The sequence below is a fragment of the Nyctereutes procyonoides genome, unplaced genomic scaffold (genome assembly GCF_905146905.1).
Source record: "Nyctereutes procyonoides isolate TBG_1078 unplaced genomic scaffold, NYPRO_anot_genome, whole genome shotgun sequence".
Taxonomy (NCBI): domain Eukaryota; kingdom Metazoa; phylum Chordata; class Mammalia; order Carnivora; family Canidae; genus Nyctereutes; species Nyctereutes procyonoides.
In genome coordinates, this window is record NW_026575160.1 from 18303752 (window position 1) to 18322485 (window position 18734).

At 40.3% G+C, this 18734-nt stretch overlaps 1 protein-coding gene across 4 annotated transcripts in view; it reads right to left on the minus strand.

Moving 5' to 3' along the window:
- PDE1C (phosphodiesterase 1C) overlaps nucleotides 1–18734 on the minus strand; it is a 488089-nt gene that overhangs the window by 267002 nt on the left and 202353 nt on the right. The window contains exon 3 of one of the 4 annotated variants that reach the window (XM_055314669.1): nucleotides 2546–2572. The exons of the other annotated variants lie outside the window; for them this stretch is intronic. Coding sequence (XP_055170644.1) covers nucleotides 2546–2572 — 27 coding nt within the window. The remainder of the gene's footprint in view (nucleotides 1–2545; nucleotides 2573–18734) is intronic. 4 annotated transcript variants of the gene reach the window in all.

Consider the following 18734-nt stretch of genomic DNA (forward strand, 5'->3'; position numbering starts at 1 on the left):
TGGGCTACTAAGATCTGCCTAGTACTTGATAAACTATTTTTAAAAAGATACCTAGCTCAGTTGATTTGTAATAGGATGATGATAACTTTGAAAGCCAGAGGATTTTTTTCTTTAACATGGCTTTGAAAGGTGAATAAATACGTAAGTGAAATTAAATGAAGCCTTACACAAGAAGTTTAAACAAAGGTAGATATTTTTGTATCCTGAGCTCTCTTTTCCCTCATATCCAAGGCAAAGCTATGAGATCTAAAGCTTTTTAATATAACATTTATGTCATTTAGTTTTCCTACATGAAGCCACCAGCTTTATCTAATTATTAACTGAAGCCAAATGACTACACTCAAATAATCCATTGAGTTCACACTAGTATGTCTACCCCTAATATGAAAAAGGAACCAAGCTACCCCTAGTCTGAATGAATCATCAAATAGACAAGCATGTACTGAAACAGACCAATATCTGACAGAGGCATCAAGACATACCTAAAAGTGTCTACCACTCACCAAATGAAGTATCTACTTAATCCAAATTTACAGATCCCTGGAAAAGTTCTCATATAAGTCATTCTGAAAAAAGGGTATAAATTCAGTAAATGAAGGTCTTAAATTCTTCAACATCTTTCCATTAAGAGACATACTCTATGTCCCCCCTTCTCTTGATTCTGAGTGGGTTCTGTGATACCTTGGCCAATAAAATACAGCAGAAGTGACATTGCACCAGTCTCAGGGCCCAGGCTGTAATTAAGAGAGCAGCATCTTCCACGTCTCATCTGTTGCAACACATAGTTTAGGAAGCCAGCAATCACCCTGAGACCACGATACAGTGAGAAGTCTGAGTTCCATGCTGGAGGATCAAAGGTATGTGTACAAAGAGAGAAAGACACAAGGAACACTAAGACTCTGCACATGTGAGTGAAGAAGCAATCTTGGAAGTAGACCCTCCATCTCAAGTAGCCACAGCTCACTCCAACTGGGTCAGGTTCAAATCACTCAGCCAAGTCCTTCCTGAATTCCTGACCTGTAACACTGTGAGCAGAATAAAATGGTTGTTTCAAGCCATGAGTTTAGGGATGGTTTCTTATCAATGAAAGATTGGTAGACATGGATGATTTCGTATGCAAATATGTATGTGATTATAAATAGAAGAGCTCAAACCAACCGCTATTAATTTGTATTTTACATGACTTCAGTGAAGCTGGTGCAAGACAATCTATTTTTTTATTACATCGACATAATAATAAGTTCATGTAAGATATGCAAAAATATGCTTTCAAAAATAATCGACATAGTAATTTGAAACTTGTCAGGGTTGAGCCGCTCTCTTATAAAATTCCCTTTAACCTATTTATCTCTTCTTAAAATAAAATTGAAGCAACTTTGAAATATTTCATACCCAGGTTAACTACATATAAAAATGATAAATTACCTTTTACTACTGAAGACTATTATGCCCTTTAATCTGAGTGATTAATTTACATCCTGTTCAGTGGTTCACATGCAATTACTACCATGAACCCGATGAGCCTGAACAAGACAGAATTATTCAGCCATCTGTATAAACCCACTATATTTAGAAAAGTATAGGAAGCCCTAAGCTTTTATTCATCTCCTCTCAATGATGTGTGCACCTCTACACTGCATATCAAACTATAACACTACTATTCTGGATTACTGACTTCATTTAGAAACCACAGGATAGGACTCTGTCATGAGATGATGCTCATTAGAAAAGGTAAGATTAAAGCAGTCATCTGAAATAACATTTCTGAAACCAACCGGATTGCATTTTTGTGCACAAAAATGTTTTTTTGCACCAAAAAATTGGTGATTTTTTTTATCTAATTATAATCTGTTTAATGTCATAATACCAAAATCAAATACAATCAATGAAAAGCAGACACTAGACTTTCAGACTGAACTGTATGGGCTTCTAATGCTTGGCAAACAAAAGATCTGAGCAACTCTATTTCTTTGGAATGTGCTTTCCAAACTCTTCTCAATAAAATGAAGTAATGGAGGATGATAAAGGATGATATTCTACTTTAAATTACCCTTTCCATGGTTAAATTTTTAAGAAGATCATTAGTGCCCCTACAGGAATTTGTACCTATGCTTTGGGCTCTACAGCATTTTATCAAAGAATCAGGCAAATAGGAATTACAGGCAAAAGAGAATTCAAACACTAAAAGTGTACTTAAAGGCGCTTTTTGTGCTCTCATCCATAAACCTTCAACACCTGCCAGCCCAGCCCCTCTCTTGTTGAGGTTTTAGTAAAATCACTAGGCAGATACACAGTTAATAAGCCTTTTCATCCACGAGATCCACTCTTACAGGAAGGTATACACTCACGGTGCCACATTAAATGTCTGTAATCTATTTTTAATTACAGCAGCACTAGTGATCCAAAGATGAAGCAGGCAGCTTATTGAGAAGGAACCAAAAGACTGTTCATTACACTGAACATCCACCATGAGCCAGGCTTGCGAAGAGTTGCACCACAAATGACTCAACCAACCAGCTCCTCTTTCTCAGAAAGATACTCTTACCTCTGGGATGTTTTCTTATATTTCCTCCTGTAGGAAAAGAAGCATAAACACACATCAGAAAGGAATTTGTGGCAGGCAGTGAGTTAGAAAAGAGAACTTCAGCAGGGATGGGCATAAAGGGGAAAACTTTGTGGTAGGTTCTTTTTGTGAGGCTTATGAGTTTCAAAGCCCAGCTACAAGTTTTGAATCATTGTGTGATACTGTGGTCAGATGCATATAACCAGTCTTAAAAATAGCATCCCCAGAGCTCAATGCCTCTGCCTTCCTATGTTCATTCTTTCCCTTTGAGGGTACTATAGCATCTGGGTTGAGATCAGGCTTTAAAGACTGCAAGACCGAGATTCAAATCTCAGCCCTTCCACTTCTTAGGTTCATGGAGTTGGTGAGGGGTAACTGGACAGGGTCCTGTAAAGCATTTCTTTTGTCTGGTACACATTAAATGACCAATAACTGCTGACTATTTGTTTTGTCACTATTATTACTATTACCTCCAGTATATAGCACTGAAGTCCCTTTATGGACATGCCTTTTACAATGAAAATGAGTAATCATGCAGCTAAGTCATAAGATCAGACATAAGCTCTTCAGAGAAGGAAGAAGGGAGGAAAGGGACAATGAGAAAGTCTAGAAGCAAAAGTGGTGAGAGAAGCAGTAGGAGGAACGTGCTAATGGCTCAGCTGTGGGCTAGTCTCCTAGAAGACTTCCCCAGGAGCAGAAGTGGCTAGAGTTCTAGAAAAAGAACTAGAGTTCTAGAGTATAGAAAACTATAGTTCTAGACTAGTGGACTAGAACTCTAGCCACTTCTGCTATTTAGCCTTGGGCAAATGCCTCAGTAGGGCATAGGGCTTCTTAATCTATCAAATGGAGATAACATCTGCCCTGGCTATCTCACCCAGGTCATAGTGGCATTCAATGGCAAAGTGGCCATCAAGTTTCTTATCCCAATATCTCAATGGTTTTCACGTGTGTGTCATTTTTTCCACACTCTGAAGTATCTCAAAAGAGTTTGAATAGGCTCTTTACTGGAGGAGATTCAAGGAAAGAAAGTGGTGGGAGAGGAAAATGCATCCTTCTGCTTCCCAAGTGTCTTTAGTTCCACACCTGCGTTCCCATTACAGTCACTGCGTCCAGAAAGCCAAGGCACTAATTTGCTCATAGAGCTATAAGTTACACATTTTTAAAAAGGATTTTCAAATTCAGAATCACTATGATCTGTTACAACTCTGTTCAAATAAATATATGCATAGTGGCATTGGGTGTTACGTGAAGAAAGCAGCATGCAACATAAAACCTACAAGGTGATCTTGCCTAATATATCAAATATTTATCTAAAAGGAAATGATAACCATGAATGAATGAAAACCATGACTCCAGGGTAGTGGATTAATGGATCACTGCTTTTATATTTATTATTTTTACTATTATTTTATACATATATGTAGTCACATATATAGACATATACATATATGAATATATAAAGATATTTGTATGTTTGAATTATACCATATATAAAGAGAGGAAGGTCAACTAACAGAGTGGGTTAAGGCCTGGGCTTTAGAACAAACTGTTCGAGTCTTGATTTTGGCACTTAGTATGAGACCAGTTATTCAAACCTTCTGAGCCTTAGTTTCTTCATCTATTAAGTGGGAATAATTGGAGAACCTCTCTCAAGACCTTATAGTAAGAAATAAACAAAACAACCCACATGAATGTCAGTTCCACAAAGGCAGATTCTTTGTGTGGTTCCCCATGGTAACCTAGAGCCTAAAATGGTGCCTTGCACCCCCTCTAAAAGCTGTGCCTGGACCCCATCAGCAATAACAGATCCTTCTTCAGGCAGTAGCCAAGGGCAGAGGTTTCACTACAGGCATGGAGTACAGTGAGTTATAGGTGTGGCCTGTGCCCTTGGCCTTTGTTAGGACTACTGTCTTCTAAACTGGGCTAAGGAGGTGCCTGGGTGGCTCAGTTGGTTAAGCATCTGCTTTCAGCTCAGGTCAAGATCCTGAGCCTGGGTTCAAGCCCTGCTTCAGGCTCCTTGCTCAGCAGGGAGTCTGCTTTTCTGTCTTTCTCTGCCCCTTCCCCCTACTCCCTTCTCCCACCTCCTCCCTCTACCCCTGCTCATGCTCTCACTCTTGCTCTCTCTCTCTTTCTCAAATAAACAAAATCTTAAAAAAAAACAAACAAGAACAAAAAAAAAAAAAAAACAATACTAGACTAAGGAGTCTCTTAAGGTGAGATCAAAAAATAACCCTTTGAGAGTGTGCAAAGACCAAAGACAAGGGGGGTGCAGGCAGGCCAGATGGATGCCCCTGGCTTCAAACCAGAAGTCCAACTAATTCTATCTACCTTCAAAGGTCAGAAGAAGACAATCTTTGTTGTTGGCTTCCACAGAATTCTCCCAGAATTTGCCAAGAACCATACAAAGCCACTGCTGGGAGCACTGAGACAATCAAAAATGGACAAAAATAGGGAAGGCTTCCATTTTCAGCACCTACTAGTAACAAGCACTTAACATACATTGTAAATCCTCATAATGACACTGTTAAAATTCACTCTCTGAAAGAATCTGAATTCTAAAAATGGAAGTTAAGACATGTACCTAAAGCGTTACTTTATGATACCAATTGGTACAAGGGGGGAGGCTCAGAAAGCTTTGTGAAAAAGGTGGTCTTGATTGATGGCTGGGATTTCAGAAGGAGAAACTCTTAAATATGAGGTAAGCTGGTAAGGAGAGCATGTCTAGTGACCTCAAACCAGCCCACCCACAGCCCAGCCCAGCCAGATATGGAAGAAGATAGCAAGCAACAAGGCTGAAAAAGCGCTTAGGCCAAAGTTAAGGGACACATTTATACTTTTTTTAAAAAGATGATATCTGGGAGAAGGGGTCACCACTGGCATTGTTTTGTCTCATCTCTGATTATGTGGAAAGACAATAGGGCTCTGGAATGTGACAGACTGGCTTCAAAATCCAATCCCACCCCCAGCTGTGCAAATTCAGGCATGCTTTATGCTAAATCAAGCTTTAGTACCCACATCTGTAAAATAGAAGGACCGATCTCAGAGGAACACAGTGTTTTGAATTTGCCACATACATGCATGCCATGTAGGCATTAAAAAATTTTTAGGACCCTTTACCCCTTATTTTGAGCTTCTTGAAGCCAGGGGTCTTGTTATATGGATCTGTATATCTACTCCAAGGGCTTCCACATCAACTGGCACATGGGTGGCACACATGTCTGTTGGCAAAATAAATGAATCATATGCAGCTGCCACTCACACTTATAAAATATTGGCTGTACATTTGGCAGACCCAAAGAGAGACCAAAAATCTGATTTTTAGTATAATCCACCTTCTTGACAGTCACTCCCCACCTTCATAGATGCATGCTTGGCATCATAGTCCTAAGTTCTCTCTTCCCATTTTGTCCCATTTAGACACAGATAGCTTCGGAATCAAGACAGACCCAATCCAAACAGGGTCATCTTAAATTGGAGTTGAAACGTGAACACTTAAAGTACAAGAGAAAATTTACTTCTATGGAAATTATCCTACTCAAGATCCAGCTCACAGATCATTTGGACTGGGCAAGATCAGTGAGGACTGAAGGAACCTTACTTATCCTCCAGCTCTCAGCTGAGACATCACTTCCTCCTGGAGTCCTTCCACAGTCTCCCAAACTGCACAGTACCCCTTTGGTATGAGCTCACCTACATCACTGCACTTGTTACTCCAGACAGTTACAATCTGTTACACTGATGGCAGTGATGGCTTGTCTGCTACCTGCTGGTGTTTCTCTCTTTCCTACACAGTGATTAGCAAATGGGAGCTGCTCGATATATTACTGGAGAATGAATGAGTGAATTTTTCCAGAAGCTGATCAAAAAATACTGTCTTTCTACTCATTTTCCTTCTGTTTAGCAATGATTTACAATGAACGGTGAGGACGCCTACCACAGTCATAGTTTTCTACACACAGGAGGAATGTAATGACAGTGGGCTGTGGAGCATATCCTGTTTCATGCCCATTACACAAATTAACTCACTTTGATACCTACGGACCCTGGGATGTCTGCCTCACTTCACAGTTGATAGAAGTGAGGCTCAGAGAGGTTAAGTAACTTGCCTAAGGATACAGAACCTTCAACTGGTTGAGAGAGGAAGCAAACTCTGAAGCCTTCAAAGTAAAGTGAGAGAATTTATGCAAAAAAGTCAAAGGATGCCAAGAGGGAACTTTAGACACTAGACCTAAAAACAAACAAAACCAACAACAATAAAACAAATGGTGTCCTTCCTTCCAAATGCAGGAAATGAGCTGGAAAAGAACCCAGTTTATTTTTGGCCTTTTGTTTTTAAGAACTTCAACAGAATTTATTCCTGATTCATAACCTGAAAGACAAAAGGAATGTTTTTAAATGTTCTGTTTTGGTTTTTCAAACTTACTTCATATTTACCATTTTTTGAAACCTGAAGCAACACATCACAAATATCAAGATTCACATAGCTGGGCTAAGCCAATGTAAAAATTAAGAGAATGACCAGGAGCTGTTATGCTCTGGGATCTGGCAAAGCTGGAAGTATGAGAGATGGAGACAGCACGGCTTCACGCTCTGCAGAAGACTGGTCATCTGCACAAGGCCAAGGCTGAGGAAACCGCATCCATGAAGGTCTTGGGCAGCCCTTAGCCAACTGTTCCCTAGAACAGGTTCAGCCCTCCGCACTCTTTGGAGAAGAATTACAGCATAATGCTTAAGAGCCTCCTCCAACTTACTGTGTCCAATAAGCTACATGACCTTAAGCAACTGGTCATGTTCCCAACCACCAGTTTCCTTATCTGTAAAAGTAACAATAACACTCACTTCATAAGATGCTGTGACAATCAAATGTACGACAACGGAAAGCCTTTTAGCACAGTGCTGGGTACCCAAAAAGGGTTTGAGAGTCAGCTACCGTATTAATAACAGTACTGCATGAATAATAATGGTATTTTAATTCAGATTTCCAAATTTTGTTTGGGGGAAAAAAAAAGCCTTTCATTAATTAAAGAAGTAAAGAAAAAAGGCTGCAGATTGCTTTCTAAAAGTAAAAAAAAAAAAAAAAAAATTAAATACTTGAAATTCTTCTTATCTTAGAACACTTAAACCACAAAGAAAGCAGGGCTAATCAGAGTCCTGCTAAGAGGAGGTGGAGCTGAAACTGTCCAGCTTTCCCTCCAGGCCCAAGAGGCCCTGCAGGCTATACAGCCTGCCAGCTACTCCCTCTGTGATCTCAGTTAACCTAGCAGAATGATACACACTTCCTTCTAATGTTTAAGTAGGGCCATTGTTGAGAAAGCAGGAGAAAAAAAAGTATAATTGGGTACTTATGAACTGGACACCATAATAATCTTTAGAAATAGCTGAAGTTATCTTTTGATAAAGATTCTTCTATCAGGGCACCTGGGTGGCTCAGTCGGTTGAGCCGCTGCCTTTGGCTCAGGTCATGACCTCAGGGTTCTGGGATTGAGTCCCACGTTGGTGTCCCTGTTCACAGGAAACCTGCTTTTCCCTCTCCTCCCTGCTTGTGCTCTCTCTTGCTTTTTCTCTCTCAAATAAACAAATAAAGTCTTTAAAAAAAAAAAAAAAAGATTGTTTTTATCAATGACAATTCCCTAAAAACAGAAGCCCAGTGAGTTGCTTCCCAGAATCCCTAAGCACCTTCCAGAAGTTGTAACTCAGTGCAGAGACAGGATGTACCGTAAGCAGAATTGATCAGTCCACATCCACTTACTTCTTAGGCAAATTAAAAGACTCCTGCTCTTCACTAAAAATCAATGTCTGTTTAAGTCTGGAATGTTTCTATGGAACCATGGATTGCCCAAGAACTACCAAATGATGTGTGTGTGTATGTGTGTGTGTGTGTGTGTGTGTAAATGTACTGTAAAAAACAGGAAGTGAGCAGTTGGAAAATCTCCGCCAAAGGCTTCAATCCTTTTATATCCAGCTGATCACATTCAGAGAAGTGAAGACTGAGATGGGAGCATCATCAAAGAGCAAAGAGCACTCACCCCCACCCCCACCCCCACCCCCACCCCAATATTTTAAAAGTTCTCCAAAGCTCTCCACAGCTGTGTCATCTGCAGAGGCTTCTAGACTCTGAACTTCATCTTACCTCTCCTGGCCCCAGCCAGGGAGAGAGAAGATGAAACTAAGCAAGCATAAAAGGGGTAATTCCGTCCACTATAAACCTGGACCTGCCTGAGAGCAGAGCACAGACAGCAACGGAACCATAAGAAACAGCAATGAGGTGGGAGTGAGGATGTTTCTGAAGGGTTTTATTTGCTTTTGGATGGCTAGGGGTTCCCGAAGTACTGGGCATGCCCACAATCAAATAAATGTAAGTTTCATATACTCCAAAGTCAAACAGATGATTTGGGAATCATTCCTGATAGCCTGGATAAGTGAGAGTTGATTAAGCACTGATGTTAAATTATGAAGAGGCTGGCAGTATTTCCTTTTTTTAAAGTGAGTATCTTTGAGTAAAAGCCATATGGGTGCTGCAAAAATGAGGTTTATAAATAGGCTTAATATTCAAACAAGCTGGCTTAAAAAAAAAAAAAAACTTGTGTTCAGTTTCAAAGTTGACAGCAAGATACCTCCCAACTGGGCACAAGAAGGTTTTCTGGTACTAGAAGTTGAATACGCAACCACTGTACACGCACAGTGAGGACTCTAGCTCTGCCTTTGGTGTTCTCCGGCGCTTCCAGGCAATGATGACTCACTCTGGTCCAGATCCCGTCACATCCCGTCTCCATCCTCCCCTACCAAGGTCACCACTGCTGCCGATGCACAGACAGCTTTGGAAATCTTGGTTCGTGGCCCTCAGTTCCCTCAAGCAAGAAGAGATTGGGGGACAGGCTCAGAAAAGCAAAGTGCACAGCAAGACTCAGAGTTAACTGAGTGGAGTTAACTACATGTTCTCAGGAGTTCAGGTCACATGTAGCTCCCTCTCGGGACAGGAGACTAAGATAGAATGTCATAAATACCCATGAAATGAGTAAGGACCTGAATGATCATCTGATCCTCTAGTTTTGTTTTTCATTGGCATATGGGGTATAGACTGAACAGAACGGGATATCTCTGGAAACTTCTGAACACGTCTTAAATCACTTGTAAGAACTACTCTATGTTGCTGAGAATGGAAGGTCCTTGTATATATTCTCTTATTCCTACCAGTGATTTCATTTCCATGTTACATACATTAAAACCTAGGCCTGCAAAGCTATGTATATATTGACTGCATGATGGCACTTCTCATATTTTGAACAAGAAAATGCCAATAAGAAAATGTGTATAAACGGCAGTCTCCTGGCACCTTCTGGCAGAGTATTAGGGAGGGGGAAAAGATATTAGAGTAAGTGAGAGATTCTCTTCCCTTCATAGCTCAGATATTTCTTAACTGATGAGCTACAGAATGAAAATCCATGTGGGCAACGATTCTATTTTCCTGCTTGGCCAAAGATCCAAGGCAATACAAAAAGTAAAAAATAGCGAAATGACATAAACTCACTTTCACCTGGAATAACCCAAGAATTAGGAAAGGGTTGTTTTTGTTTAAATCTTCTAAGAGAATTTTTTTGCCTGTTTTTTTTAGCTGGGGAAAATTTGTCCCCCAGACTCTCACCCTCTCATTTAGCCTTCTTAGAAAAGGAAAATCACATTCATAGTCGGCAATCCCCAAAGCACAAAACTGTGATATGTCTAACCCAAAGGGACGAGATCAAATTCAAATGATGAAGCGAAGTTTGGGGGTAACAATGGTGAATCCAAAGGATGAGAGAATGCTAATCTGAAACAGGGCTGTAAATAAGACAATGTTTAACTCATTCCTGGAAGCAAATATGTTTCTGGCTAGAGCTGGCTGGGCACTGAGAAGAGGAGAAATCTTTGCAAAGGTTTAATACAAACTAACCAAGCCCACAGGATGGCCCCCGCCTCAATTCACACAGCCAGGGCACACCATGACCCAGGCTCCCACATCCCCAAAGCCCTGTTTCTGCTTTGTCTCCCTCCCCAGCCCCATTGTCTGCCTGCAGACAGCTGGCCAGACACAGAAATCCAGAAATCCAAATCTCTTGTTCATGCCTGCTTCTCTCCTGGGCCTGAGTTAAAAATTCCAGCACTCAAATTACTGTCCAACAGGCACCCAAATGGAAACCCCTCCCCAAAGAAAGCCAAAATCTTCCTCTGGAAAGCAAGGCTTTTTTGAGCAGACCAGGCATTATTTTTCCTTCTCGCTTAAAGCGAGGCAGTGAGCTAATCCCTGGCACCAGCAACAAAATATGGAAAAGGTTTTTAGCGAAAGAAAATAGAAAGTAAATGTTCTGCTTGTAGAAGTCCAGGTAGTACTTCTCTGCATAAATTATTTATCCCTCTATTCATGTATTTACAACCACTTGCTGTGTCAGAAGTACAGCAAAACCGTGCGGTAGGGAAAGAAGAGCTTTTTTTGACCTCTTTCCTAGGAGCCTGGCTCCCATTTAGATAAACATCAGGGAGAAAGGCTGAAAACAAAAATATTTCTTAATATCTGCAACACTGCCCAAGTGGGGATAAATCCAAAGGATTAAGACAAAAATCTTACTCTTCACAGATACATCCCTATAATTAGGGGAGGGGTAGAATTTTTTAATTGAATTATCCAGAGCGTTGCTCTAGCTCTCTACTTCGTTCTTCCCCACGTATATTTAGCCGGAACAAAAACTCTATCTTCTGCCAAGTTTAACTTCAGTCTAATTTTTCTAAGCCTTCCCCCATCCAGTCTAGTAGTATTCCTTCCCTCTCTCTTCTCTTACACCCTTCCTCCCAGCTCTTATCAACACCTCCTTCTGGCAGAAAGCAGGGTAATTTTAAATCAATACACCTGCTCCCAGGGAGCAGAGGTTCTTCCTATTTCCTCTAAAGCCTTCTCTCCCAGTAACATCATCCACGTAAGACTCTTCTCTAGACACAGACTCTGTAAATTTCAACAATCTGAATGTGGTAAAAATGAGGCCAATATCCAAATTACAGAACAAAAAAGAAAAAAGATTAACCGGCAGATGCACTCTCAGGGACCATTTTGAGCTCTACTGTCTCCAGAAATCAGTTGAATCTTCAAATTCTCCTTACAGATAGTTACCTTTACTGAAACTATCCAAAGACTCCCACTAATGGGTGCTTTGAACAATTCCTTCATTTTTTTTTAATGATGACTAATTTCAGTCCACAGTTTTATAGAAAGAATGACAATTCTAAACAATATTTATGGGGCTTCCATTTATGAGAATTAATCCTTTTGTTTCACAAATAGGCAATACAATGGGAGTCTATACATGGAAGTGTTTATGGTTCCTCATAGTTAGCAGACTGGATTTCCAAATAGCGACCACCTGGGATAGTATACTAAATATAAAATACTTTGTGGGAGGCAATTTAAAGATATTATAAAACCCATCAGAGTCATCCTCAGACAAGAGTCGGAGAAGTAGAGGGAAAAGGGGTCAGATATTAGTCTGAATTTGAACTATTCTTAAACCACACATGGAAGTGGCTTCCAAAAACTAATCTCTCACTACTGGATTTACTCAGTGTCTCTAGAGTGCAGGAAAAGTCTTGGTTATTTCAGCATTTTGGTTGTTTGGAATCTGGATAAACAGAACTTAATGTTCTTTGGATATCTAATAGTGACTTTCAGCCAAAATATTCAATGCATTCTTATGTTGATTGTTTAAGTTTTCACTCTTCTGGTGTCCTTAAGGGAAAGGAAAGCTATGCTTCAGCACAATATTGAATATTGGGTCCTTACAATAGGCTTCTGGAAGAGAAGGAAAGGGAAGGGAGGGAGGACCATTTGAGGAAGGCCTTAACCAGCAGGAAAAGGGCCATGAACAAGGCAGATGTGGTGTGGAGGTGAGAGCAACAGCAGGACCTACACACTGCCCCAAGCGAGACCTGGTATGCCCATCACAGGGCACCACTGGGCAAGCCTAGACAAAGGAAGGCCTCCTGCAGAGTCCAGGGAGCCCCCACCTGACCAATCTTCAGCAGGTACCTGCTGCAGTGCCTGGGCCCCATGCTTTCAGTCTCACTGCCCTGGCTCATGCTGTTTTCCCAGAAGTTCTAAAATGGGGCCTCATTCCGTTTAGTTTCTTGGGTCATGATCTCTTTCTTCCTTTAGAATACTGAGAATGATCCTGCCTACCCTTCAGGTTTCTGTCTCTGCTCCAAAACTATGTTACGGTGTAGCATCAAGCGGCCAATATGAGGATTCCAAGCAAAGCTAGGTACACTGATGGCTAGCTGGCCTTTCACATATGTTGGACAAGAAAATGCCAATGAGAAAATACATATAAACTTAAGTCTTCCGGCACCTTCTGTCAGACTATTTAGGGCACCACACTAAACTGTGTTCTCTCTACATGTGTATGTCTACATGTATACATATATACATAATTTTTTTTCTTCTTACTTTGTCAGGCTATCCATTATACCTCCAATCCAGAACGTTCCTTTCATCTCTAGACCCATTTATCCAACTGCTCATTCCTTCTCCTCATCTCCTCAAGGACATCATATAGGTCCCTCATATTCAATATGTCCAAAACTGAACTCATTATCTCTAATCTCCATTCATTCTGCTCCCATGCACAATGAAACCTGTAATCTTGCTCCCCGTCAATGGCCCTCACCTAGGTAAATAGCATCTGGGAATGAAGCGAAAAATCTGGGAGTTATCCTAGATTCCACACTCTTCCTCATTTCTCATGTCCAAGTCCTGTTGAGTCTACCTCCTGAAAATCTCTCAAATGCATTCCTACAGACCTACAATGGCTTCCCATTGCTAAAACACCCTGGTCTAAAAGAAGAAGCTTCTTGGCCTTAGCACCATCTTCTTGGAAATCTCTACACCATAAGAGGCAAGTAGAAGTGAATGCATAGGCTAAAGCATCATTGAAGAAAGATGAGACAGGGGTCCAAGCAAACTGCCAGCTTGTGCATGCATGGAAGTCACAGGAGCAGAAATAAGGAAAGCCAAAGGCCAGGGAAACTAGTACCAATTGTTGGACCACATGCCTACTTTCTAGAATTTTATTCAATGGATCTAGAGCATCCATCACCATCTGATCACAATGATTACCTTTGAGAGACCCACGTTGCTCTACCAAAACAATCTCTTTTGGTCCTTTCCCTGGACCTGTGACTTCTGGGACTAATTCTGTTTTCATTTGTGGCTGAATATAACATGTGTATAATAAATAATATGTGTATAACATATATATATATATACATATACACATGTATATATAAAGTGTATAATAAATCTCTTCTGCTATCTTAGATAAAAAAAAGATAAAATAAAATAAGCAAGATCTGATCCCTCTCTGTGTCTTGAACCTCCTGTCTCCAGTCTTGGCTACAGCCACTTGGCCTTCTTGTTTTTTTCAGAGGTTCCACATTCATTTGGCTCTTTGCACGTGCCATTTTCCCAGGCTTTGAATACCTGAGAACACTCTTCTTTACCTCTTTACTAAACTAATACCTACCTACTTGTTCTTCATAGCTCAGCTTAAATCTCCCTTCTTCAGAGAGAAGCCTTTCCTGACTCTTGGACCAGATTTGGACCTCCCATAATACGGTTCTGCAGCACCCTGTAGTTCTTTGTGGCACTCATCACTATAATTACTTGTGGAATTACATGTTTAATATTTGCTTCTACCAGTAGACTGAATGTTCCATAAGGGAGGGAGCCTTTATCTTGCTACCCACTCTCTAGTGCCTGGTGCATGATAAGTGCCAGGGAATTGTTTGCTTAGTGAATGAGTGATGGATGACACTCTCGCAAATAGATGTATGTGTATTCATCCAAATATATAAATAAAATTCATTACCTATAATTATAAATTATGTCTTCTCAATTGAATTATTCTCTTAAGCTTTTCATTATTTCCCAATCTTCTTACACTCATGAAGGCTTGTTTATTTTCTTTAATAAAAGCTGTCAAAAGAATATACTCCAATAAGTCTGAAGAATACCAAAGCTATACATGGACTCAGTATACTTTCTCCAGAAATAGAGTATTTCATTTGTTGTAGAATTCATTTTTTACTACCTATGAGAAACTGTGATGGCCTTTCTCAAAGCCATCACAGACTACTTTATGGGCCCCATGTTCAACAATTATTTTTCTTAGTTTTTTATTGAAAATCCATGAGTTAGGTCATTGAGCACTTTCCCCCTATATAGGAAAACTGGAACCAAGCAGTCTTTCATGAGCCAAAGAAAAATTAGACAGAAAATCGAGCTAGAAATGCAGAAATCTCTCTGCTTAGGGCTGCTTCCCAGCCAACAGAGGCTGTAAAGCTTGGTCAAAATAATAAATACTTAACTGATTAATATTAAGTTGTAATTAGCTAATAAGTCGCACAACCCAATTATGTTAAGCAAGCAATCATGTATTAAGATACTGCATTAGTATTCAAGTAAAGGAAATTTTATTCTACATATAAGAACCTATTTATCCTTTTTCAATTCACCTTTCTTCCCTTTAATACCCAATAAGAAAGTAGTCAGGTGAGACTTACTTGATTTTTATTAGGAAAAGAAAGGGCACTTGAGTGGCTCAGTCAGTTAAGTGTCTGCCTTCTGCTCAGGTCATGATCCCAGAGTCCTGGGATCAAGCCCTGCATGCGCCTCTTGTTCAGTGGGGAGCCTGCTTCTCCCTCTTCTCCTCACTCATGCTCTCTCTCACTATCTCTGTCTCTCTCTCTCTCTCAAATAAGTAAATAATATCTTTTAAAAAAAACTCTTAAAAAAAGGAAAATAAAGACAAAAACAATTCCTCAGACACAAATATCTTCCTTCTCTGAACCCTAGGATACTATGTCAGTATCACTTATTTAGCAATTAATTATTGTGTATACTTTTGTTATTTTTAACTTTTAACATGTATAAAGAATTATCTCCTTAACTAGACTCTAAATTTCCTGAGAGCAAGGCTTTCCTCCTGATATTTCTATATCTCTTCTGAAGCTCCTAGTATCTGGTATATAATTGGAGTCCAACAAAAATATGCTGAGCCACTTGACATTTCCAATTAAATGAGAGAATGGAAGAACTGATTAATACACTAAAATATGTAATCTGGAGGAAATAAATAATTTTTTAGATTATTCTTTTGGCATTGCTTTATTAGTGAGATTCAGGTGAAGCCCCTCTTCCCTAAGTCATCTGTTTGCAAGGCTTTACCTCGGAACCATGACTTTTAGACCCACTGCTCCAGGCCAAAGGTCTCTCCATAGTTCCACACTGCCATCACTAAAAGCTACATGGATTTTCCAGAGGCTGCTCCATTTCAACATGTCTAACCCCAAGTTTATCATCCTGCTTTATCCAAGCCTGCTCTTCTCTCCATGGCCCCTAACAAGGCAAATGACATCAAACTCACTAAGACATCCAAGCCAAAACAAATGTGGTAGACAACTGCTCCTTTCTCTCTCTCTACGCCCAAACTAAGTGCACTACCCTAAATTCACGAATCTTCTTCAAACAGTCTCCAGGCCTCAAATTCCATCACCAGTCTGTCCTCCACATTTCTTCCAGAATAGCCCATCCGAAAATTCAAGTCTCAATTTTTATTCTGCAGCTTAAAGTCTTTTAACAATTCCTTATAATGTAAGAGATAAAAATGTAAATTTCTTAAAATTACATGTAGCAAAATAAAAACGATTCTCTGGAAGATGAATGGAGAATGGGACACATTTTCGTGTATGTGTAATATAGTAAAATGTATTCAAATACTTACCTCCTTAAACTATAAATACGTATAGTTTTAAATAAAACAAAAAGCAAATTTTAAAAAATTCCATGTATCATACTTGGCCCATGCCTTTCTTTCCAACACTATCTCCTTGATGTGCCAAGTCTCCCATGCCTCTGTACCTTTGTACACTCTGTTACCTCCATTCATTAGCTTTTATCTACCCCTCAATATTGTACTCGATAAGTCACAGCTACCTTTCAAGGAAAGTAAGGTTCTTGGGAATTGATTTTTAAGGGAAGGTAACCCTATGAGGTCCCTGATGGACCAGAGACCAAACTGGGAGCCAACTGCTTTTGAGGTGACCTGAGAGATTTCTGTCCAATAGCTCAACATTAGATAACAGCAAATGGACCCAACCACACCCTCTCCTTTTGTCAATTACCAATGAGAGATGAGCATAGAGAAGAGCACTGGGACTCAGTCTACATCCTTAGTAAGTAGAAGCACTTTCCTAATTTTCCATAAAATCAGCTCAGAATTCTAGGATGATTTATTCTGGGTTGACTAGAAGACTCCTTGTTTCCTTGAATCTTTGCAAAAGACTTTTTTGCATCTTTGCAGAAGGCTGATATGAGTAAAAAGAATCTGTGCAAGTTTCTTCCTAGTGATTTTGAGGACTCTGCTATAATAAATCTGTAGCTCACTGCTAGTCTGCAACACCATCTCTGGCCATCCCAGGTGGAGGAGCTCCCTGTGCATCCCTCTGTAACTATAGTCAACACTTCCGGCTTTTCCTTTCAATCTCTCCTGCTAGCTTGCCAAGTGCGGAAGGGCAGGTATCTTATCTACCCTTGCACACCCAGAGCTTATCAAAGTGCCTGGCATATAATGGACACTCAGTAAATGTTAATTGAGTAAACTAATGTTGCCTGAACATTGATGGCACTGTTAAAAATGTCTGATGAGTACAGAGAAAATACAGCATAAGAGGGCTTAATTAAATAAGAAATATGAAACCAAAGACCCACGCTTCTTTGCCTATGGTTTTACCTCCACATCTTTGGAAGAGTCAATTAAGTTCTCTGTGCTTCGATGGGGTGTTAGTGAAGACTGAGAGAAACCAGACTCAAAGCAACCTAAGCAAAAACAGCCCGACTGGTCCTGTAGCTGGCAGAGCACAGAATCAGAGAAACAAGTGCAGGAACTGGGCCTCTGAAAGCAGACCAGGGATTTCCACTGCATGGTCTCCCCTCTGCTTTTCTCTAGGTGTTGGGTCTACTCTCTCCTCTCACAGAAAAGTCTTCTTCATGAAGTCTGGAAGTAGAGCCAGTGGCAACAATCAGGGAAACCCAGAAAGGAAAGCAGCATTTTCCAAGGGCCAAGAGACCAATCTCCATGAAGAACACTACCACTCCTGCTTGGTTTCTGGGCCATACCGGAGACCTGTCACTGTTGCCACAAAGGTGAAAATTTAAAATTGGCTAGTCCTGGACCTTGAGCTCATCCCTAAGCTAGGGATAGAGGGTAGGGAGGAAGGCAGGGTCTATTACCATAATGGGGAGTAGGAAAGCTCACTGAACAGACAGGAACAAAATAGTCCCAGTCTGCTACCTTGACAGCCATTTACCTCCTTTTACATCATAATATTGTTTTAGATAATGCAAAAGAAAAATCATCTTCAAATAGAGTGTTATATAAGCATGAAATTTATTATGCTATCTCATAGTTGAGCAAAATAAATATATGATGGCGTAATTACTGGGGCACCTATGTGACACAGAGGTTGAGCGTCTGCCTTTGGCTCAAATCATGATTCCGGAATCCTGGGATCGAGTCCCACATCAGGCTCCCTGCGGTGAGCCTGCTTCTACCTCTGCCTGTGTCTCTGCCTCTCTGTGTGTGTCTCTCATGAGTCAATAAATAAAATCTTTAAAAATAAACAAATAAATAAAAATGACGGCCTAATTATAATTGTGACAATAAATGCCAAGGAGTAAGTGAAACCTGCTCGCTTGGTCTCAATTTAAAAGAAAAAAAGCTATAGAAACACTTTTTATCATCATAGAACAGGCTGGCAATAGGAAAACTCTTGGTTGGGACCCAAGGTACAAGTCAAAACCCAAACCTATGAAGTTCCCCGCCTGCCCCCAACCCATCACCAGAGGAACAAAATGACACCCTTGTCATATTTTCCCTTATTGGAAGATTCCCTGACAAAACAGCCATTGGGAGGGTCTCTTACAAATCTTACTCACTCTACAGAGGAAAGAGAGATGACAACAGCACTGGGAGATAACCCAGGTCTACAGAAACAGAAATGGGTAAGACAGAAAAAAAGAGAGGCTCCTCCTAGAAATGTAAGCAGATAGCATGCCCTTCGATAGAGTTCATTAAAGAGCTCAGGTGTGCTG